At 36.3% G+C, this 24,419-nt stretch overlaps 1 protein-coding gene across 3 annotated transcripts in view; it reads left to right on the top strand.

Annotated features, from left to right (window-relative positions):
• Nucleotides 1–24,419, top strand: part of LOC126970585 (probable chitinase 10) — a 63,882-nt gene that overhangs the window by 26,523 nt on the left and 12,940 nt on the right. Inside the window, exons 13-34 of one of the 3 annotated variants that reach the window (XM_050816578.1) lie at nucleotides 329–452; nucleotides 1,393–1,570; nucleotides 2,171–2,270; nucleotides 3,900–3,969; nucleotides 5,096–5,284; nucleotides 6,009–6,271; nucleotides 6,821–7,042; nucleotides 7,430–7,631; nucleotides 8,165–8,271; nucleotides 9,179–9,398; nucleotides 11,131–11,355; nucleotides 12,196–12,366; nucleotides 13,861–14,034; nucleotides 14,453–14,635; nucleotides 15,186–15,263; nucleotides 16,423–16,605; nucleotides 17,266–17,474; nucleotides 18,082–18,307; nucleotides 19,112–19,227; nucleotides 20,714–20,894; nucleotides 21,630–21,806; nucleotides 23,052–23,263. In XM_050816578.1, coding sequence (XP_050672535.1) covers nucleotides 329–452; nucleotides 1,393–1,570; nucleotides 2,171–2,270; nucleotides 3,900–3,969; nucleotides 5,096–5,284; nucleotides 6,009–6,271; nucleotides 6,821–7,042; nucleotides 7,430–7,631; nucleotides 8,165–8,271; nucleotides 9,179–9,398; nucleotides 11,131–11,355; nucleotides 12,196–12,366; nucleotides 13,861–14,034; nucleotides 14,453–14,635; nucleotides 15,186–15,263; nucleotides 16,423–16,605; nucleotides 17,266–17,474; nucleotides 18,082–18,307; nucleotides 19,112–19,227; nucleotides 20,714–20,894; nucleotides 21,630–21,806; nucleotides 23,052–23,263 — 3,810 coding nt within the window. Of the gene's footprint in view, nucleotides 1–328; nucleotides 453–1,392; nucleotides 1,571–2,170; nucleotides 2,271–3,899; nucleotides 3,970–5,095; nucleotides 5,285–6,008; nucleotides 6,272–6,820; nucleotides 7,043–7,429; nucleotides 7,632–8,164; nucleotides 8,272–9,178; nucleotides 9,399–11,130; nucleotides 11,356–12,195; nucleotides 12,367–13,860; nucleotides 14,035–14,452; nucleotides 14,636–15,185; nucleotides 15,264–16,419; nucleotides 16,606–17,265; nucleotides 17,475–18,081; nucleotides 18,308–19,111; nucleotides 19,228–20,713; nucleotides 20,895–21,629; nucleotides 21,807–23,051; nucleotides 23,264–24,419 lie in introns of all 3 variants that reach the window. The other 2 variants (XM_050816577.1, XM_050816576.1) reach the window with 2 other exon arrangements.

The raw sequence follows: 24,419 nt of genomic DNA, 5'->3' as shown, positions 1-24,419 counted from the left end.
GCCAAAGACCGTATAGTGTAAAAGAAAATGGTCGAGGCCTACACCCAAAAAGGGGCCCATCCTACTATTTAAAACATTAATTATTAAGAAATAGATGAAAAACGTACTAACATAAAACTATTTCACTTTTTTAATTCTCATAATATTAGGCTTAAGTTAACATGGGATAACTAACAATAATTATAAGTTTTTTTATAATTTTTTTCGTTTAATTTAATTATGTAAATTATTATGGGAATTAAAGGATTTATTTTATTTTATTTGCATTTATATAGAGCTACAAATAGTGTTAAATTAAATCATAAAAATATTATTGGTTTATTAACAGGTTAAGTTTATCACGAGTATGGGACTAGCGGGTGCGGCGGCTTGGGCTATCGACATGGATGACTTCCGTGGCTTGTGTGGATCACCCTTTCCTTTACTCAGCGCCATTTCTGTTAGCCTTAACGGTAACTATCATTAAATATAAATAATATATTTAAATTTATAATAGGCAAACACAAAACATGTTTTATTAAAAAATGGCTCTGTCGTAAATCCAATTACTGCACAGCTGAATATCTAAGTGATCGGGCAGCCTCAGACTAGATTATGATTATTTTATAGCGATAGAAATTACTGTACAATATTGTTTATTTTTTTTTAAGAGCGCAAAAAAAAAGAATGCTGGGAGAGTTTCTTGCGCCCCTTCTCTCTCAGAGCGCCCTTTGTTTCCGAAGCGGTAGAAGTATGTAGTGTATTAGAAAAGACATCAGAAATAATTCTAAAGGAATCAATTTTGAGAAAATAAATTCCTTTTTATGCCTTTTAGTACAAAACAGTAGCTATTCAATTTGAGAAAAATTATCTAAAGTAATATCAAGTTGAGGAAATTTATAAAACACCCAGCAGATTTTAAATTCATATTTAGCGTCATACTTTGACAATTTATTACGATTACAATCTATGCAAAGTGATTAAACAAAAATACTCAAACGTCACGTCTCTGTCTAAAAGTAATTAAAAAAATAATAACTTAAATATTTAAAAATATTTCTTTAATTTAGATATATAAACAGTAAGGCTTATAATTGTCTTCAATTCTTCTGTAATCTTATTCGGACATGTTAAATTATGTATCTAGTTGGTAGCCTAAATAAATAAATAAATAAAAACAAAGTTGATTTTTCTGAGAGATAAACTTCTTAATGTAAAATAATTGTAATAGTTCTGAAGTGTTAAATTTTGTAATAAGTATAAATTGTCATTTATGTGTACGATAACGCAATAAATGAATATCGTATTTAACCAACCGTTCGAGTAACGTATCGTTATAAAATCTTGTTTGCTTTGTTCAACTCTCAGGTTATGGTTCATGCTAGTTCCTAATGACTCTGTTTATATGTCCAGGTGAAGCGACTCAGATCGATCAATCATCACTGAAGATTGGTTCCTGTGAGTCGAACACCCCGTACTTGGCGTCAGACCAGGAGTCGTGCGCTCACTTCCACTTCTGCACCGGTGGCATCAGCTTCAGAATGGTCTGCGAAGAAGACAGGCTTTATGACCCCTCAACAGGTTACTGCGGGTAAGTTTACCAGACGTATATAAATGATCTAAGGATAATCATCAAATTTGCAAACAGTACAGTCTGTAGTGTGGTACTATGGCTGAGATCCATAGAGCGTACTTACACTTTGCTTAGACTTTACTTACGTAAAACCTAGCTCAGTTCAAGCTTAACGTAATCTTTGATTTGTTTTTTATACACATTTGACAAAATCAAGTTCGTGTTTTATGACACTCAAGCTAAGTTTTATGTGGGAGGTGTCTACCAGTGGGAGCCTCCCTTGCACAGGGTGCCGGCTAGATTATGGGTACCACAACGGCGCCTATTTCTGCCGTGAAGCAGTGATGTGTAAACATTAACTTGTTTCGGTCTGAAGAAATTACTGGGCAAATGAGACGTAACATCTTACGTCTCAAGGTGGTTTGGTCAGGTTTCTCAAGAATCCTGAGCGACACTGCGTTGTTATGAGCACGTTGTATCAATTACCACCTTGTCCTATTCGTCTCGACCCTTATTGTCATAAAAAAACGTATTGTTTCTCTTAATATATGACCAAATTATAATTTTTAGAAATCCATATATATTTATATCTCTTCTAAATAAATATTTTTCTGCCAGGCACCAAGATGTCACCAAATGTATACCGGGACAAAGTTTAAGAATAAGTGTTGAAGATGCTGCACGGTTCTTATCAACAAATTACGACCATGATGTTGAGGTAAGAGAGATGTATTTAAATTGACAAAAATTTAACCGCGAATTGAAATAGGGTTTTCTTTAGCGGGCAAAAATAATAGACGTTATTGCAATGTGCATATATTATTTTATCGTCATGAAAATATTGATGGGGCGTTTCTTATCTTCCCCTTTTACTTAGGTGATAAAGGTAATGCATTCATTTATTTTAATTTACAAGGAGTGTGCTAGAGTAATATTTTGGCGGGCTTAGATAATATCTACTTGTCCACACACATCGAACAGCGGCGGACGAATCGTGTCACTCGCCGCGCCACGCTCCCTCTTATTGCGAAGAAAGATCTTCCGCTCTCTTTGGTTGGCCTGTGCTCTGTTCGTTGTATACACAAGACCTTACCGTTACACGCACTTACACCGGACATGACAGTGATGAATTACGGTACGCAGACGTGGTCGCTAACTATGGGCCTTATGAGGAAGCTCATTATCGCTTGGAAAGGCTTATGCTCGGAATTTTCCCTGCGAGATCGAATCAGAAATGGGGAGATCCGCAAAAGAAAGAAAGTCACCGACATAGCCCAAATGATTGCGAAACTGAAATGGCAGTGGGCAGTTCACATAGTTCCGGACAGATGGCCGGTGGCGCAGAAAAGTCCTCGAATGGCGACCACGTACCGGAAGACGCAGTGTTGGCAGGCCCCCCACAAGATGGACCAAGGATCTGGTCAAGATCGCCGAAATAGGTTGGATGAGGGCAGCGCAGGACCGATTGTTGTAGAGATCTTTGGGGGAGGCCTTTGCCCAGCAGTGGACGCCTTCCGGCTGATGATGATGATGACACAGCATACAATATTTTTTACTATTCGTGTTTATTCTGGGTGCAAGAAATAATAAATTAATTCAATCTGTGCATAAGTTCAAGTACCGTCGTGTGGAATTCAGACTGTGAGCTCCATCTGTTGAAAGATTGACGATTGAAAATTCATACTTTTTCTGAGCCAAGTCGAGCAATAACAAGCGGCACGGCCGTAGCATCCTTTTATCGAAGCAGTTCAGGCCATTTTCGACCCCCTTTTACTTCGTTGTGGATAAAACTAGAAGCATTTATCACTGGGACTGTTCCGAAGAGCTGTTTCACCTAACTCCTGCCGCCGAATTCCACCTTCGCACGATATGCCACTAATTTGGATATCAACCCCTCCATCTTGATGTGTGGCGCTCCTCCACAGTGCGGTTTTCAAGGAGCTTTCTTCCACGTACTACAAATCTGTGGAATAAGCTTCCTTGTGCGGTGTTTCCGGAACATTACGACATGGGTACCTTCCAAAAAAACGCGTCCGCCTTCCTTAACGCTCGCCGCAATGTTCCTATGATTCAAATTCAAAATTCAAATTCAAATATTTTTATTCAAAATAGGATTTATAATCACTTATTCAACGATTCCTCTGGTGTTGCAAGAGAATATGGGCGGCGCTGATCACTTAACACCTGGTGACCCGCAGGTACGCTCGTTTGTCCTCCTTTTCCATAAAAAAAAGCCTGGCCAAGTTGATCATAAGACATAAAAGATTTTTAATATTACAAGTTAATATTATTTTTTTACAAGTTAAGGTTTTTGATGGCATTAATATTTACCAAATATTTTTAACAGTGGCAAAGAGAACCCGAAAAGGGACTTCCCGTGGAAAGCATACATTCTGCGCTCGCCGAAAGTAAAAAAGGTAAAGTATATCATATATATATATATATATATATATATATATATATATATATGTGATGTTCTCGATTAAGTCTTATATTTCTTCTATTCTTTCTATATTTTCTTTTCCGCTATCTTTAACTGCTTTATATTAATTTTCTTTGCTTATCAGGACGTCTATCCTTTGAGAAAGATGACGCTTTTATTTTAAACAGGAATGGTTCTGAATATGAACTGGATTCACAATCTCTCAACGATCTTGAACCAAGAGGTAAGAAGACCACTTTCTCAACTAATACTTCTTTCTGCTTCAGTTCTACTAATTAATTATATTACAAGCATGACTTACTTAAATATCTATTTAAAGGGCTATTTCATGTATTTTAAATTTTTACCAACAAATAGACTCTACCCAATACCCTTTTAAATGGTCACCAATTTTAGGGTTCCGTACCTCAAAAGGCAAAATAGAACCCTTAGGATAACTTCGTTATCCGTCCATCTGTCTGTCAAGACCCTTTATCACGGGAACGCGTGGAGGTATCGAGATAAAATTAAAACGATATACTTAAGTCTACAGTATTTTGAAGTTGTGAAAAAAGTTCTAAGTTCACTTAAAAAAAGATACGGCTGTTTATGCCGCAAAATACGTATATTTCGACAATCTTAAGAGAACCAAAACTTACAGGGTATTTTCCGTTGAACTAGAACTGTGAAATTTAGCAAGTAATATGGTCTTATACGGCAAGTATAACTAAAAATCTGAAAACTATACATTTGTGATTAAATAAAAAAAATTGTATGGAACGCTCGGTGAACGATTCCGAGCTTAGGTTTTTTATTTCTACCTTAAAGTTAGTTCATGTATAAACATTGTAGTTACTAAGTAACAGTACATATCGCAGACCATTATATATTTTGATGTTTGTTGAAAATACATTTCTCTACAGACTTCTATAAATTTTAAAGATATTTATAAATAAACATATACAGGTAATACAATAATAATAGTGGAAGTGCATTTTTTGTACATGCTTTCATTGTATAAACTTTTACAATATTTGTAAAGATGAAAGTCTAAGAATTTCTCATATAGTGAGCTATGAAATTCAGTTGGATAAGAAAATTTTACTTAAAATATTTCGCAGGTGGAGATAACGGTAAAAAAGTAGTGTGCTACATGACCAGCTGGGCCTTCTACAGACGAGGTGATGGGAAGTTTGTTCCAGAACAAATCGACACCAGATTGTGTACTCACGTTATTTATGCCTACGCGTCTCTCACCCCAGATGATCTCATTGCCAAAGAGTTCGACCCTTGGGCCGATATTACAAACAGTAAGAAAACTTAACTTTACAAACGAATTTTTATATAAAAGAACTTTGTCTCATGTGCAACTAAACTGTTGAATTATCTTCCTTGCGTGCTGATTTGTTGCGGTTAATACGACATGGTAATGTCAAAAAAAGCGCTCAAAACATCTATCGCGAAGGCCGACTATGCTCAAGTAATTCTGCTGGAGTTGCAAAAGATGAGCGGTAGCATTCTACCGCAGACTTTTAACATATCAAAAGATGAATACCTTTTTTATTTCTTAATTAATGAAGCAGATAATTTTACAAATTCAGTTTACAATGCAGTGCCACTCAGGTTCTAGAAGCACCCAAAAATTCTGAGCGGCACTACAATTGGACTCGTCAGACTGAAACAAAATAATGATTACACATTACTGCTTCACGGTAGAAATAGGCGCCGTTGTGATACCCATAATCTAGTCGGCATCATGTGCAAACAAGCTTCCCACTGGTAAATGCCCTTAATCGCCTCTGACGACACCCTTGGGCCTGGGACTTTGCCATTATTTTCATGTCCCGGGGAACCACAGGGCATATCATTTAATTGTTCAATATACAAAAAATACGATAGGTGACCAGAATTATTAGTTTAAATGATGATGAATTAATGTCAATTTACAATTATTATATTATTAGCAAGACGCATAAACAAATCCAATTTTTTTTATACTAAGCAACTGCTAATATCACGTTTTTAATTTTCCAGATCTATATGAACGAGTGACATCCCTGAGTGACGTCAAAGTATTATTGGGTTTGGGTGGATGGACTGACTCGGCAGGAGACAAATACTCCAGGCTGGTGTCGGGGCCAGTAGCGAGGGCTAAGTTCATCGAAAAACTGATACCGTTCCTGCGCAACCATAACTTCAAAGGTCTACATTTAGACTGGAACTACCCAGTTTGTTGGCAGAGTAATTGCAAAAAAGGCGCGATGTCTGACAAAACTAATTTCGCCAAATTTGTGAAGGTAACACTGATGCGGAACTAAGACAGATATTTGTTGAAATAAGAGTACACACCATTACTTTAAATCACCAAAAACAAAGGAATAAGAGACTATAAATATACAGTCAGTAAAGTATCAAGTCTGAAAAGTAACAGAATATTCTGTAAACGAAAGTACAGAATATTCTAAAAAAGTAATACTCACTAATAACATACAATACTACTAATGCTGTCTAATTAATAATTATAAAATCACTGTAGGAATTCTACTGGTAGCGAGGGTGAGATGGCGCGGGGCCAGGAAAGGGACCGCGGACGCGAGGTGAAGTTTGCCAAAAGATTTATGAATGAAATTGTGAATTGTATCAAAATTTGTCAAATGTTTGCTGTTTTCGTGGGATTTTGACATTGCACATTTTTTATTAAAAAATGTATTCAGTAATGTTAACTCATAAACCAGTTCTTTTTATTTTGGTATTTTTAAAATAGTGGTGTGTTTATTTTTCAATGTTCCTGAATTTCGACTTGCTTCGTTCGTATTATACTAACAAATATGTTTTATGGATTTTAGGAATTATCAAAATCTTTACACGGAGCTGGTATGGAACTGGGAGTAGCTTTATCTGGTTATAAAGAGGTTATAGAAACGGCCTATGACTTACCAACTATTTCGGGGGCTGCAGACTTTATGAGCACCATGACTTATGACTACCATGGTGGTTGGGAGCGCACCACGGCGCATCATACACCACTGCTGTCGCCCAAAAATGAAGCTCTCTCATATTATTCTATCGTAAGTATATAGACAATTTATTCGTGCTATTTAAATTATAAATGTAGAAACCTTTCAATTCTTATCAAATATTTCCTTACTAAGGGCCGCTTCACATATTCGATCACATTAAGATTATATACTAGAATAAGGATTTTCAGTCATCTGTCAATTTAATCAATCAACATATGGATAATATATCGAAAACGCTTATCTGTCACATTTATACAATGCAAATCCTTAAAAATCAAATTGTCACTCCATAGACGGATATAAAAAAGAAATCTTCAAAAAGTTTCATAGATCGGTTGCTATTCAGCAACTTAACTACGCCAAAGCCTTATAATCCATTTTCTATCCCGGTCGTATAAGGACATTTATTATTAGTCATGGTATATGGTGTTTTAGGAATATGCCATTAAGGCGCTGGTTGGCGGAGGAGCGGACCCAAAGAAACTTCTTCTTGGTTTAGCATTTTATGGTCAATCTTATCGCCTCGCTGATGTGGAAGGTTCTCGAAGTTCTGGTTCACCGGCAGCTGGTCCCGGCGAATCAGGAGAATTCACGAAACAACCAGGAATGTTAGCGTATTACGAAGTCTGTTACAGAGGTAATAAAATATATTTAAGTTTTTACTATTCTTGCAGTGAATTTATAATGCTTATGTACATTTTAAAATGGCATTTATTACAACCACAGATACTGTTATAGTTATTAATGCAACTGTTATGTAATAAGGGGTATTAAAACACGAATGTGGGTTTATAAGATAGTATCACATGAGTGTTTTAATACCTAATTATCAACAGTTGCATACAAGAGTTTATCTACACCCATTATATGGTTCCTCTATAAAAGATTCTGAAACATTTAGCTTACTGCTAACATTAAAAAAGCCAGTCCTTGTAACCATAATATCACCCGAAGGAGTGTTATTATGAAAACGGATGATATAATGTTGTACTGAATTTCATTACAACTATTATTAGGATATTGGGTGTTTTAATGATGGCAATAAGCTAACTGTTTTAGAATCTTTAATAGAGGGTTTAAAGCATGAGTGTCGATACATATGTATTACAATTGGTAAAAAATTATATTAGATGTAAGTAATGTATGTAAGTAAAACCTGTTTGCTTTTAGTGAAAAACCTGAGATGGAAAACAGGCCGCCAAGAAAAGGCTGGGCCATACGCGTATTCGGACAACCAATGGGTGGGCTATGACGACCCTAAGTCCATCACGGAGAAGGTAGGCAAACTGTTTCCACTACTATCTTTATATATATAATTCTTCTGTACGTGTGTTGACAGTGAACTCCTCCTAAGCTGCTGGACCGATTTGAATGAATTGTTTTGTGTGTGTTAAAGTGGATTCGAGGATGGTTCAGATTCACAATTGAACTACCTCCTAAACGGCTGGACCTATTTTGATGATCTTTTTGTGTTTTCCAGTGAATTTGAGAATGGCTTAGATTCTTAATTCTGTTCTTATATAAATCTCCTGCCCATGTGAATGTATGTTAGTGAGAGCCTCCTAGGAGCTTTTTTTTAAAAATGCATCGAAACTGTTGTGCAAAATTTAAAAACTTCTACGTCTCTTTAGCTATCCACAATAGTACTTTCATGGGAAACTCTGTGCGTTTCTATAACAAACTCCCATCAAAAATGACAGAGCTATCAAATCGTCATTTCAAATCTTATATAAAAAAACAATTAATTAAGGAAGCCTATTATAGAATAGATGATTTTATAAATGCCAAGGTAGCACGGCCTGATGTCGCTCCATCTCGCAATGACAGCTTGACAATACCTTAGGTTCTTGTAAATAGATTATGGATACAACTTTGTATTTTTGTATATTAGAATAGTTTATTGTGTGAAGATTCAATGTGATCCTCGAGATTTTATTGAATAAAGATATTCTGATTCTGATTCTACTGTAGGTCTTGACATACTACATATAGAATACGATTCTGTCTTTATCGTGATAGAGGTTAGAAGACTATTTTATTTGATTCTAAACAATGCGAGAATAATGAGACGATTACAGTTACGATTCTGGGTAGATACTTACAATATATTTATTTATAAAACGCAGGAAATGCTGTGCTGTTTTTATGTATTATTATTGTTAAAGTCCAAAGTTTCATTGAAAGGTGGAATGGGCGCTTAGACAAGGGCTCGGCGGAGTCACAACGTGGGCGATGGACCTGGATGACTTCAACAACCGCTGTTGCAACGAGCCTTCTCCGTTACTGAGGGCAGCCAACCGGGCTCTCGGAAGAGCTGTCCCCGCGCCACCAACCACGCCCTGCGAGCGACCACCAGAGCCAGTTACACCTGCTCCTCCCACCACTACTCCAGCTGAATCTGATGGTATTCATTATTATATAACAAATAGCTGAACCCCGCGACGTCGTACGAGTACACACAGAACTGAGCACGTAGTAGCGACATTTCAATTAAAATTCTTAAATTAAAACAACATTATGCTGTCGCCGCGTGTCGCGACAGTTTTTGTAAATAATGTGTTCTGTAAAGTCGTAGTACATTATTTGATTCTATCATCAATACTTCTCGCAGCTCATGCGATACAAAGAATATTTTAGGTATTATTTCACACCTTGGGTTACACTATTGGAGTTTTAGTAAGGATTCCTAATTTTTTTTGAAAATATATCATAGCCTACGACACCCAGGGATAGTGTAGAGCCTATGCAAAATATATAATACTAGCTGACCCGACAGACGTTGTTCAGTATATAATAAATAAAATAATGTTTTTATATGAATTTGTCAATAATATATTATCATAACATCAAAAATTACTTCGTAAAATATGCACCCTGCTGTCGTAATGAAATTGTTTCACAGCAGAACTGTCAAACCGTGCGTCAATAAATTCTCTCATAGAAATGATGTATGGACACATCAAAGGAAAAACAAATTTGTTCTTTTTATTTAATTTAGCAGCATTTTCCTATTTATTCACCTTTTAAACCTTCTCTGGACTTCCACAAATAATTCAAGACCTAAATTTGCCAAACCGGTCCAGCCGTTCTCGAGTTTTAGCGAGACTAACGAACAGCAATTCATTTTTATATATATAGATTTATTTACATATTGCAACAACACGTCATGAAGCTACATCAGTTCGTAAAGGGGCTTTAACATGGGGAGAAGAAACATCCAGCCCATCTTATAAATCATATAACAATTTAGCCTACTTAATATAACATTATACAATTTAGGTGACCTGCGCAGAACCAGACAAGAATTATGCATCATTATCTTCTACCTAATATATAAAATTCTCGTTTCATGGTGTTAAACTTTGAACGCCTCCGAAACGGCTTGACCGATTCTCATGAAATTTTGAGTGCATATTGGGTAGGTCTGAGAATCGGACAACATCTATTTTTCATCCCCCTAAATGTTAAGGGTGGTCCACACGAATTTTTTTTTTTGTTTTTGTTTGATTATGAGTCAGCATTAAAAAATACATACAACTTCAAATTTTCATCCATCTACGATCAACAGTTACTTTTGTATCGCGATTTTAATATCGGTAATACAACGTTTGCTGGGTCAGCTAGTCCTCTATATAATCAACTATATAATAGTAGGTTGTTATTGAAGTAATCCCTCACTTCTAAGATTAAACAAATTTAATTTGTACCAAAATTCATAAACGATGCGGGACTCAATCCCGCGCCTCTCGGGGTCTGAGCCAACCGTCCGAGAGACGCATCGATCGAAATTTTGGTATGTCTTTAAGAAAAAAATATTTTCAAACTGTTAAGATTCACAAGAGCGACATCTAAAGTGAATTTCCTAATATGCAATTATTGGGGTTGAGCAGGTTATGAACTGTAAAGTAGATCCTGTAGATGAAGCCACAACCTGAGAGTTGAACAAGACATGCCATAATTACGGACAATATTGTATATTTTTTAAGAGTGCAAAAATAATACTTATACTTTATTACTTGTTTACGGGGCTGTTATGGTGATGGCATCAAAAAAGCGTTAATTTTTTGAAAAACATCAAAGGATTTAATGAATATTTTTGTAAACAGTATTCCATTGATTATTCAAACCCTTGAAAGGTTCCGCTGGTGCTGGTGGGGATCATGGCAGTCACGATCATGGAAGTCACACATCCACAACGTGGCCCAGTTGGAACCCATCCCAAACCACTTCGCAGACCTGGTGGCCCCCAGCAACTACCCAGATGGTCACCACCAGTCAGCGACCCACCACTACACAGAAACCTACCACAACCACCCAACGAACCACCACAACTACCAAAGGATATCCGACAATAGATACAGGTGACGATCACTTCACATGTTTTTAATCTATCTATACATCATGATATTAACAATCTTTTTTGTTTTTAACTTTAGTACCTACCGGTACAGAAAAAATATTTCTGTTGAGATTTCTCCTTGCTAACTAGGATTATATTTGTGTAACACTATATAATTAATTAAACTCTGTGTTTAAATTATTATTATTTTCATTAAAATATGAATGAAACGTAAGTTTTAAGTAATTATAAGTTACATATTATGAAATGCAAACCCGATGCACCACAGGCAAAACTAAAATAAGAGCAAAACTGAAAACTAGGTTTATTTTTAACATCAGTTAGGTAAGAAAGAATTTCTGGAGAATTACTTTATTGGGGATGGCATCGGTGGCAGATCATGAAAATTATATTATGTTTAGTGCACAGTTAAAGGTCTTAAACTTTATTTGAAGCAATATTGTAATGTACATTGTTAATACGTGAATCGTAAAAATAGCATTGAAACTTTAACCCCCTTATTCATAATGGTCCGCTAACTTTAAACAGCCGCTAAGGAGTGTTTTTTCTCATTCTGACTTAGGTCAATAGAAGAAGACAGAGTGAGAATTAGCAATGCTTTAAGTTAGCAGACTATTATGAATAAGGGGCTAAATCTAGAACAACTAATACTTACTTTGAAAAGAAAGAATGAAAAGGAATAAAATATTTATTCATTAAAGTCAAAATGACACTTAGGAATATTAACTTTTTACCATCACTTCGGAATAGATAAGAAATACCTCAGCAGAAATCAATCGATCTTCCACTATTTTTGTTGAAGATTTTTTTCTACGAAACTATTTAAAATGTATGAAAACAGGCATTGAAGGTAGCCCATGCGATGCTGGCGAATTCAAAGCAGCTCCCGGGGATTGTGAAGCATACCTCCAATGCGAGAGTGGTGCTTGGCGCAAACACCGCTGCGCCCCCGGCCTTCACTGGTCGACCAGGGCCAAGAGATGCGACTGGCCCAGCTTCGCGCAGTGCACAGGTAATAAACACTCATTCTGTACTCTGTCTTTTATTTATTTATTTATTCAGGAACAAAACAGTCTTAAGGTTACAAATATACATAAACTAGAAGACAAAACAGTTCCATAAATTAAATACTAATTATGTTTTCAATGGACAATAATGAAAAAAAAATATTAGCTACCCTCAGTCTAACCCGCGCATATTTTTTCTTATCATAACAATTATTTTGGTATGATTATGTATGAAAGATGCGGACATTGTATCGAGGTGTCGGCGACACAGCATAGCCAATGTAGAAATTATTACGAATTGAGAATCGCGATGATGCTCTCTATAAGGACTTAGCTCCGTGCCGGGTAAACGCGTAGGCATGGAGCTAGAGCTTCTTCTGGAACTATTTATTGGAAAAAAGTTCCAGAAGAAAAAGGAAGAAAAGTGAAGAAACCGGCCAATCACCCTTGGGGAATTATTTGGAAGAAGCACTTTGGCTCCACCGCGCCTGCTGCCTGCCTGCGTTTTATTTCCCCGCGCCGCTTCCCCCGCTGTACCCCGCTGCCCGCTCGCAATTTTGGTGCTACCTAGCGAGACGGAGACGGCACTGCTCCCGGCGAGGAAACGCACAGGGTCGGACCCCACCGACGGCCGCGTCGGAATCTATTGCCGTCATGACCCAAATGCCCGCCGGCATTTGGGTCATGATAGTTTCCCACACGGGGAACCAACTCGAGCCGACGTCCCCTATCTGATCTCTATGAATATTACGTTCGCTTTGTAGGACGGCGCGCTCGACACGAGGAGTTTTATTTAGATATTCAAAACCTACATTATATCTACGTTTCACTAACCTTGGGAGCGTAACATCAATAATTGTGACACGATGATGGGTATACCTTAATGGCAGTGAGCTGTATTCATCAAATAATAAAAAAATATTTGAATGTGACTAATAAACCCTGAGATTAATACGCTCTAACAAATAGATAACAAAAATCTTCAGCTTTATAGTATATACCTATTAGTATAGAATACCAGAAGACCTTCTGGTTAACATCCAAGATACCAATTAAATGTCTGATATCTCTAGATACATACTCACCACGCAGGCACAAATAGTACTTATAAGGCGGGATATGATCTTGTGATTCCTCTGATGTAACAAGATAGTTTGGCTTGCCATGATCACACAACATCAGGTGACCCGATATAATATGTATGATCGCTTGTCCGCGAGAACAGTGATCTTTGTAAGCAATCATTGGAACAATTTTCCTTCTGCAGTGTCACCTGGTCATATGACATGGGTACCCATAGTAAAGCGTATAGGTACATCTTTTATAAGACCAGCAACATTCTAGTAATTCCTCTGATGTTTGCAACAGCTGAGCTGCATTGACCACCCCGTCTTACTCACATGACCCACGAGATCGATTGTCGTCCATAAAAATATTTTAAGCAAAAGACAATTTTAGCGTATTCCTAAATTACTTCAGTTAAGAAACAAATTTTACAGCCACGTCGGTTACTGAGTCAAGTCCAGCTACAACAACATTAGCGCCAATCACATCTAGACCGCCACCAACAAGACCAACAACAACAACGACGACATTGAGACCAACAACAACAACATGGTCGACAACAACAACGAGACGAACTACTACCACGAGAACAACAACAGCTAGTTCTGGTAAATTATGAGAATAATTTACACTTAATAACATTTACAATAACCCATAATATTTTGTTGAATAAAAAAATGATTTGATACGAATTTCTAATACCTCCAGGCTAATTTATTTTCATTTTGTATTTATAAAGTTCCAACATAAAATAATTATAAATATTATTGTTTGATGATATTAATATATTTATCTGTTTTGGTGTATATAGCCTAGGAGATGGTAGTTTAATATCTCATTCCAGAATATCATTGATATATTATGCAAATTGTTGATTTAATGAAACAATTTAGTTGAAGTGCGGATATAACGTTTTGGTTGATTTTCAAATGGCAAATAACAATTAATGTAACATTTGTTAGGTAGGGTTACTTATAATAGTTTGTTGATGACCGAACATAAAACATATTTCTATCTGTTCAATAGGTGGTATATCTGAAAACCAAGCATGCAATGGACAGGACTATCAACCAGCGGTTGGCGATTGTAACTCGTACTTACATTGCGATGGTACCGTATGGAGACTTCAAAGTTGCGCCCCGGGCCTTCATTGGAGCGCTACCCAGAAACATTGTGATTGGCCGAAATATGCCAATTGTGCTCCTTCAGGTGAGCTATATTATTACAATTGCCTTCAATTATTTGTGTGTTTCTTCGATACTTACCCAAAAAAAACTGATTATATTCCTAATAAAATGGCTGTCTTTTGTGTTTTGATTTAATAGATGTGTCTGCCGGTGTGGTTAAAAATATCATTAATTTTTGTTCAGTTAACAAAAATAATAGATAGAATTTTTTTTATCTGAGTGATCCGACAGCCTAGGGCTAGATTATGATTATGATTATTTTATAGGAATAGCAACGACACTACAATATTGTATATTTCATTAAAAAGAGCGTAAAAAAAGACTGCTGGGAGTTTCTTGTGCCATTTCTTCTCCCTCTGATCGCCATCTGTTTCCGAAGCGGTAGTAGTATCTATACTCGACACTACTACCTACCAATCTACCAACTATTTCTTAATGATATCAATCGTCTTTTTTATTTAAATGCCATCTGAATGTTGGTACTTGTACTAAAATTGAAACAGCAGCTACTGTTTAGACTTTTTTGATGAGCAGTTTATAATAATAATTGTTCATATTGTGTTTTTTTGTAGATACAACACAAGCTGCTACGACAATGACTCCTACAACGAGATATACCTGGGCTACTCGACCTCCATCTTCTACTATAAGTGCGTATTAATTTTTTTTTTTCTTTTTTTGACTTACTCGTGTAAGCCTTTCAGTTTTTGACATTTGAGTATTTTTGTTGCGTCACTTTGCATATATTGTAATTGAAATGATTTGTAAAACAATTAAAATGTAAATCTTGACTTAAAAGAGTGGCAATGAGTTTCTTGCTACTTCTTCTCATTAGCTCAACCCTTTACGAAGTAGCGGTAAATTCAATAAGAAACAATATTTTTATTTTTTTTGACATTCATAAGTGTCATTTCCGTGACCTAAATGAATAAAGTGTTTTTGAATTTGAAAAAGATTCCGGATTCAATCAACTGTAACTGAGTCTAGACAGTATTTATTTTAAAAAACTTGATGCCAACTTATTTATTATTAAAATTCAAGAGCATACTTGAAACGGTATATTAAAATTACTGTATCAATCATATTATAATAAATAGTTAATGTGTAATAGAATCGGCCAAGCCTTTTCATCAAGATTTCGTAATACACGCCTTGACTCTTATGTTGTATTTGTTAGATGCAATTATTAATAATTGTGACAGTAATCACGACCATCATGTTCACGAAGCAACCTTACACAAACAATGAATTCAAGCTCTAAAGGTTGATTCACCCAATATATATAATACGATAATTTATATCTATACAGTTATAATATATATATACTAGCTGACCCGACAGACGTTGTTCTGAAGATAATAAAAAAATAGTGTTTTATAGGAATTTGCCAATAATATTTCAAACATCAAGTATTATTTAGTAAAAAATGGTCCCTGTTGTAACAAAAATAAAATTGTTTCACAGCAGAACTGTCAAACCGTGCGTCACTAAATTTTCTCATAGAAAATGTGTTCATACAAAACAAATATTGGAAATAAAAATAATTATGGGTCCCAAATCGAAATAAAAACTATCCTATCTCTCAAGTTGGACTAAACTGCACTCCATGAAGTAATCCCCATTAAAATCCGTTAATTAGTTTAGGTGACCATCGCGAACAAACAACGTGTCACTTAATTTATATATATATATTATAACTATAAGCTATAAATACTTACTATAAGCCTAATGAATAAAGTTTATTTGACTTGACTTAATAATTGGAAAATAAAGTTGAGATCTAACAAATTAAATTCAATGTATCAGCAGCAAACAAGCAACCACAGGCAGGAGACGCCTGCGGACCAACAGACGTACATGCCGCCTCCTCCTCCTGTGAATCGTACCTGCTCTGCGTGAGTGGCAAGTGGTCTAAACAACAATGCCCACAGGGCCTGCACTGGGACAGAAGGAGCAATCGCTGTGATTGGAAGGAATTCGCTATGTGTGAAGGTAGACTAATTAGTCTAACTTGATCTGTATAACTAGAACCAAATTGAATTGCAGAATTATAATTTGAAATTTATTTATCCTAAAAACAAGATAAAAATAACATCAAACGTATTCTAATGTATTTGTTCGAGTATAATTGCTAATTATTTTAAATAATTTTAAAATTTCATAAAATATACTTTGCAAATATATTTTAAAGAATTTGTTATGTTTTAAAGTGATAACCATAACTTCTGGGAGTAATTACACAAATAAAACCGAAACTATTTTATGAACGATGCGGGACTCGAATCCGTGAACTGTCGCATTCCGTGCGAGCGCACTTTCCGACTGAGCCAACCGTTAGATTTGCAAGAGCGACATCTCAAGTCAATTTCCCAATATGCAAATATTAGGGTTGAGCAGGTTATCAACTGTAAAGTAGATCCTGTAGATGAAGCCACAACCTGAGAGTTGACCAAAGCATAGGTACAAGATTTTATCAAAGATACGTCACTCGATCGGTTGGCTCAGTTACAAAGAGCGCGCGCACGGAACGCGAGAGTTTGCGGGTTCGAGTCCCGCATCGTTCATAGAATTTCGATTTTATTTGCGTAAATATATTATATAAAATTTAAGGTTTTTAGTATGAGTGCTAACAATAGCTTTATATTTTTTTAGCTGCTCAAAGGATAACAACAAAATCGCCGTTCCAACAAATAATTTCGTCCACTACACAAAGACGGACAACAACAGCTAGATATACAACACCCTCGAGATACACAACCACAAGATACACAACAACAAGCAGGCCAACAACAACACGCAGGCCATCATCAACAACAACAAGGAGGACTGTTGTGCCAACTCAACAGTATCCCAAGCCAACTGTGAGTGTACCACGAGTCCGTTATTTTTGCAATTTCTGAACATCTACTTTTAAAATATATTATTTAACGTTATAAAAAAGTTGAAAGTCATAGATGAGATAAGAGGAAATGAAAATGAAAACGAAATCAACGATTATGCTAAGCTTACACTCAGCAAAATTCTGCGTAAGTAAAGTCTGAGCAAAGTCTAATTTCGCTTTATATAATATTTTGACTAAGTTTCAACTTAAACACGTGTCAATTATTATAACGTTACCAATTTACATTATTATAACAACAAACCGAAAATCACGAAGATTTGTCCGGATTGATAACATGAGTTGAGTTTGTAATGATAAATAAAATTAAGAATAGAAAGGTAGTGAAAAACTTAATAAATCAGGATCGCGCTCAACCGATCATCGCTCATTCATATTTCTATGCGAAAACGGGACAGCGCTATCTTTTGATTGCGTTGTGCGACGGACACGCAAATTTAGCGGCATGACTGTTCGCTCGACCGCGGCCGGTGAGCGTTGACAAAGAACCTGTTGTTTGACCAACTTCGAATGTAAGCTACAAGCTGTTCAAAAAGTACAATTTTAAATATTTTCTAAATTTTTTACAGCGTTGTCGAACTGGTACTTACCACCCTCACCCACGTTGCGAGAAGTTCTACGTATGTGTGAACGGCGTGCTGGTGACACAGAGCTGCGCGCCCGGTCTGGTGTGGCGCCACGAGACCTCACAGTGTGACTTCCCAGACAGAAACTCGTGCTCCGATAGACGCCAAGTTGGCTCCGTATCTGAGCCCAATAAGCCGAACGCTGAAATACAAGTGGAACCAGAGCCAGGTAATATTAGTATACTTTATTGTTATCTTCGTAACTTCAAAACCTTAATATGCATTTTTCATCGTTATCTTACGCCAGTCCCTGTTGGAAAAATTGCAGTTTAGAGTTATTACTTTTAAAATTTTAGTTACTTAATAAAAATAAAATAGCCTTTTTTTTACTACCAACTTAATTTTTCTTATAAATATAACTTAAATTAAGTAGTAATTTGTCTCTCGACAAAGGCCTCCTCTAAGGACTTCCACTCTCTTCGGTCTCTAGCTACTCTCATCCAGTCCAGTCCTGCTATCCTTTTAACCTACATTTCCTTCGTTTCCCGTCTCTTGGATACCATTCTGTAACCGTTTTTGACCATTTCTCTTTCTTTTCCGTCAGAATGTGTCCAGTCCATTTCCACTTTTGCTTTTGACACATCTTATATGCGTTTTTGAATTTTGTCTGACTCTAAATGTTCTCTAACTTTACTTTGTCTCGTCTCCTAACTCCAATTACGCTCCTTTCTATGGAGTTTTGGCACACTTTAACTTTTTCTGGGAGATGGTCCGTTAGAGCCCAAGTCTTACATCCATATGTTAGACACGGGAGTACGAGTATAACACAAAAATTTTAGTTACCTTATTTTATTTTAAAGTAACAATACGTTTAAAAACGAATTTTCTTATAATTTTATTGAAACGAGTAAGATAATTACAGTATATAAGGTTATCAGCTGGAGACCATGAAGACCTGGCTACAACTGGAATAAAATTGCACTAAAGTACTGTAGAAGGGTAGAGTGCCAAACCACATTTTTTTTTCTTTCAGTAGTATGTGAGAATGGCCAATACGCGAAAGATCCCAACGATTGCAGCCGATACCTGCACTGTCTTTTCGGCAAATACGAAGAGTTCTCTTGCGCCGCTGGCTTACACTGGAACCAGGTATGTTGTACTTCAATTAATAATAACAGTATTTATTTTGTCATAACTCATGCAGATATATTTCAACTGTCAGTTTGCGGATATTTGTTCAAATATCAGTAGTCCACTGTATAAAAAATATTGGCCGTTGTACAAACTGCCGATAGAAGCAAAAACTTAGAACTTTTAATATTTTAGTTTTAAATTTCTTAATGCTTCAAAACAAGTAAATTATTACTTTCAATTTATCGCTAAAAATGTCTAACTGCTCTACTTTAGATGAAGTTTGTTCAAATTATTCAGTCTCTATTGTTTGTATTATTCAACAAAGAGATACCTTTTTTCAAAACAAAAGCGCCGATATAAGTTTAATGAATTTTCGACAGCAGTAAAAATAACTCTTTCTAAAGCGTACCTACTGCATATCTCTCTACTTGAGTAGCGTGCTACACTAATAAATCGCACAGCGCCCTGAGAGTTCAATATAATAACGCCTTCAAAGCACTGATTGAGCTGCCACGTTTTTGTAGCGCGTCAGCTATGATGGCAAACGCAGAGGTCGATAGCTTTAGCGCCGTTCTACGCAAAAAGGTGACTTAGAGTACTCCGCCGAATACGAGGCAGCAGTAACAGTTATCTTAAGGCTATAGCCGACAGCGGGGACTGTGCGTATGTTGGCCACAAAATTAAAATAATTATGTTCCTTCGTAGTTTGATTTACTAACACATTGTTTTATAACTATAAGGGAAGAGACGGACAGAACGTTCAGCTGATGGTAACTGATACGCCCTGCCCATACAATGCAGTGCCGCTCAGGATTCTAATAAACCCAAAAATTCTGAGCGGCACTACAATAATTGCGATCGTCTCCTTGAGACAGAAGATGTTAAGTCTCATTTGCACAGTAACTTCACTAGCTACGGCGCCCTTCAGACCAAAACACAGTAATGTTTACAAATACGGCAGAAATAGGTGCCGTTGTGGTACCCATAACCTATCCAGCATCATTTGCAAAGGAGCCTACCACTGGTAGATTATAAGTTTACTTGAAATGGATCGTGGTTATCTGAAAATAAACGTCTTATTATTCATTATAAATATAACACAAACAGTTTAAGAGAAATGAGTCATCATCATCAGGTTACATACCTGAGCCAGGAAGTCATGTGATGAGCTCAGAACCACTTGGCACGAGCACTATTTTTTTGTCCAAGGCGCTTGGCACTTGGAACTCACGAGATTTCACCCACCAAAAAAGGATCTAACTATATAAAATATTTATATTTGTTTTCTAAGTATTTATTTATCGCGTGCTCCATTCGTGAGCATGTCGGAACGCGAAACCATTAGATTTTCCTTTACCAAAAAGTGTACAACGCCGCTAAGGAAGTTTTCACTTCAAAAATATTTATTGCTCGACGGTGAATTCTGGTACAAGAAGGAATCACTCGATTTTAAATGATTGTAACGAGATCTCTTTCAGAGTATGTTGTTTCTTGTTCTCAGGAGAGGCAAATTTGCGATTGGCCTCTTAACGTGAAATGCGACGTGAAAAAAGTATCAACCACTACAACTGTATCCATCATAGAAAATACTAATGAACAGGAATCAGTTCAGAACAACCCTGTTGTATCATCGCCATCCGTAGACTTAGTAGATGAAGCTTTAAGGCCCCAACTAATTAATAGTAAGGAAATAAAGATATTAAATTAATAATTGAGTATTTATTTCCACGTAGTTTATTAAAAAATTGAAAATATAGCTTTTTTGTTCTAATAATGATTTATACTTAGATAATTAATATGTATATTAATTGAAGCTACATAGACTAACGGCCGTTCCCAGTATTCAGTCTTTCTCTTACTTGAGTTTAAAATCGTAACTATCGTTGACTTTTCTATTCCAATAAACTTATCGACGGTTTCTCACCTTATCCGTACACGCTGTCTGTCAATTGGACGACGTATAGCTTACCAGCGATAGAAGTTTGTATGGAAATTGCAATACACACATCCCAATATAAGGCGATAAGAATGACTATATAGGGACAGCTGCAACTGACAGCTAATTACAGACAGTAGAAGGTAGTTATTTATCTCTATCTGTAGATAGTGTATTGGGAACGGCCGTTAGACAATTGTGGAAATGAAATAAATAGTCTTTAGAACTAACCTCTATTTAGATCAATTCATACACACTAACATAAAATGTCATACTAGACACTAACACCATTCCTGGCCTCTTTTTACGTTCTTTGGCGGTTGTCTAACAGCAAAAGACTCATTCTAGACGTATAAATTATCTAAGGATTTAAGTTAATAAAGTGTCCAAGAATTGAATATAAATCATAAATCATTAAGAGTTCCATCACTATTGCATACTACTTTAGCAACAAAACATTTCATTAGTTTGTTTGTACCAGGTCGTTACAAACTGGTGTGCTACTACACAAACTGGTCATGGTATCGTCCGGGTTTGGGTACATTTACCCCAGAGGACATTGACCCCTCGTTATGTACTCACATTGTCTATGGGTTTGCTGTTCTTGGCGATGATGGACTTATGGTGGCACATGACCCTTGGGCTGACTATGAAAATCGTAAGTATAACTCAAAACTCTCACACTTTACTCCAAAAATTTAATGTTTACTAATTATAATTACATTTTCCAATTACTGTACTGCATCCTCTCTGAGCATGTAAAAAGCAGATTGCGTGAGAAGAACGTACAAGAATCTCATTGGTAAATCTTTATAAACGTGATTTATCCTAAAATTGAATTAATACATTTAAATAAAACACTTTGAAAGTGAAATACCTGTATTTTTTCATAGATTTTTACAAGTAAAATTTTTTATTATTATTTTCAACCAACCCGACGTTTCTAGACCTTTCCAGATCTCGTTTTCAAGATTAATTTTCAAAAACTCAGTTAAAATTACAAGTGTTTTAATCATTTTAAAAGTGATATATTTAAATGAATAGCACTCGTGTTAATCAAAGATAAAAGAATTAATACAAATTGTGTTTGTGAGACTGTATCCAAAATCCGAAATTGTACTTAAAGTTCAAAGCGTTTTTAATATGATAGAAGCATATCATCAGCTTAATTTCATGGTGAGCCGACCATCGCTCCACAGCGATGAAGTGGGTGAATGATACTAGTAGAGTACTTTTTGAGTTTCGCAAGCTGAAGAAATTATCGCTGATAAAGGGGGTTTTGCCCCAACAGTGGGGTTTTACCACTTTTTATTTTATAACGTGAGGGTTGTTTGCTTACATAAATTATTTGATTTAGATTATTATTCATATTATGTTCTATTTATTATTGTACTTTGTTTCATATTTTTTGTTTCATTAAAATAAAAAATATCTGGAAGACCGAGCCTTGCTCGGATTTTTAAAAACGTACAAAACTTGAACAAAAGAAAGGATCTAATAGGACATCTGGATTCGAACCGGGGTCTTCAGTTTTCCGCATCACCCAATGTCCCATCTGAGCTATTATAGTAACTATTATATACGTATATAGTGGCGAGATTTGCCTTTGTATTCTAATGTTATTGTAGCTGTGTCTCATTAAAACACGGATAAAACTACAATTTTTGAAATTGAAACTAGCTGGATCAATTTCTCGCCCCCGAATCTACCTGTATACTAAATTTCATTAAAATAGTTACAGCCGTTTCCGAGATTCAGAATATATATATAAATATGTATATATTCAAGAATTGCTCGTTTAAAGATATAAGATATAATAAATATGTGATAGTATTTCAGATACATTTCTAGGTAGTTCCTGTCCCTGTTCTAATAATTGGTAAAGCAAAGATTTTTTTTTAAGGTTTCTATGAGCGTGTGGTGGATTTCAAAAAGTATGGCACCAAAGTATCTATAGCACTCGGAGGGTGGAAAGATTCGGCGGGTGATAAATATTCAAAGTTGGTGAACGATCCCGTCGCTCGCGCCAGATTCGTGAAGCATGCTCTTGAGTTTGTGATGAAGAATGGATTCGATGGGCTTGACTTGGACTGGGAATACCCCAGGTGTTGGCAGGTACAATGACCACACAAAAAAATTCAGATTGCGATTAACAAGTATTTACCATTTCTTGCACGTAACTAGTCTGGACAATTTTCGAGACTTTTCTTTTGTAGATGATGTGTTGATAAAACGTTAATTCTTGTATTTCCTCTCCTCCTATTGACTTTATTAAGAAATACTATTTTATACACACTGACTAGTAGAAAAAGAAGGACTCCGTGCCGTGATATTAGCAAGGGAAGCACCTTTATGCTAGTGTGTGTAGCGGTTACGGGGTATACCAGTTACACAATTTTTTCTCCCTTAAATAATCATATATCCACAAATACTTTATAGTATTGTATATACACTTTTTCACAACGCACGACGGCATTTCTAAAATATTTTATTGCGACGCAAACTCTGTCACAGATGATGGCAAATCTCATAATGGCGGCTGATCGGCTTGTATTAGTGTAAGTGTATGCGTGGGGCTATGTATTTACGTGTTTACCGGCTTGTTTTGGTGCCTCACTGATATGTAAGGTGACACGGAGTCCTTCTTTTTTTACTCGTCCGTGTTTATACATTCCTTGGTATCACAGTGTGTGTGCGCGGCTCCATCGTTGACAGAGTGAGCAACTCCGAACAGTACGTGAAATGCGCGCCACAGCTGTAGGATTATGGCCTCAATTATGATGAGGTACCCTAAAAGGCCGGCAATTTTCTTTAATAACAGGAGAATAATTCTAATTATATATTTCGGTAAAAAAAACATATATTGGCACTCTCCTTCACTACTCGTGTTACTGTGTCTGTCCACCTTAATTTGGTAAGAACCGATTAGTGCAGCATTCTATTTTCGTCGGCAATGAGCAGGGCACATAGCTCGACGGACTGATGGCCGAATGGCGATCACGTGCCGGAAGACGAAGTATTGTTAGGCACCCACAAGATGGACCGACAATCTGGTCAAGATCGCCGGCATAGGTTGGATGACGGCAGCGCAGGACCGACCGTCATGGCGATCGTCCAGCAGTGTACGTCATCCAGCGGCTGAGATGAATATTTTCGTTCTGGAAAAGAACTTACAGCATGCAGATCTTGATAAAACATGGAAAAGTCATGGAGAGATTTAGCTGGTATACAGCCAATAACTCGTTGTTGTTGTTAGTTCCATAGACCATAG

The sequence above is a fragment of the Leptidea sinapis genome, chromosome 21, assembly GCF_905404315.1.
Source record: "Leptidea sinapis chromosome 21, ilLepSina1.1, whole genome shotgun sequence".
In the NCBI taxonomy this organism is placed as follows: Eukaryota; Metazoa; Arthropoda; class Insecta; order Lepidoptera; family Pieridae; genus Leptidea; species Leptidea sinapis.
The sequence above is the reverse complement of the archived record's forward strand: the minus strand, read 5'-3'. Positions and strand labels throughout refer to the sequence as shown.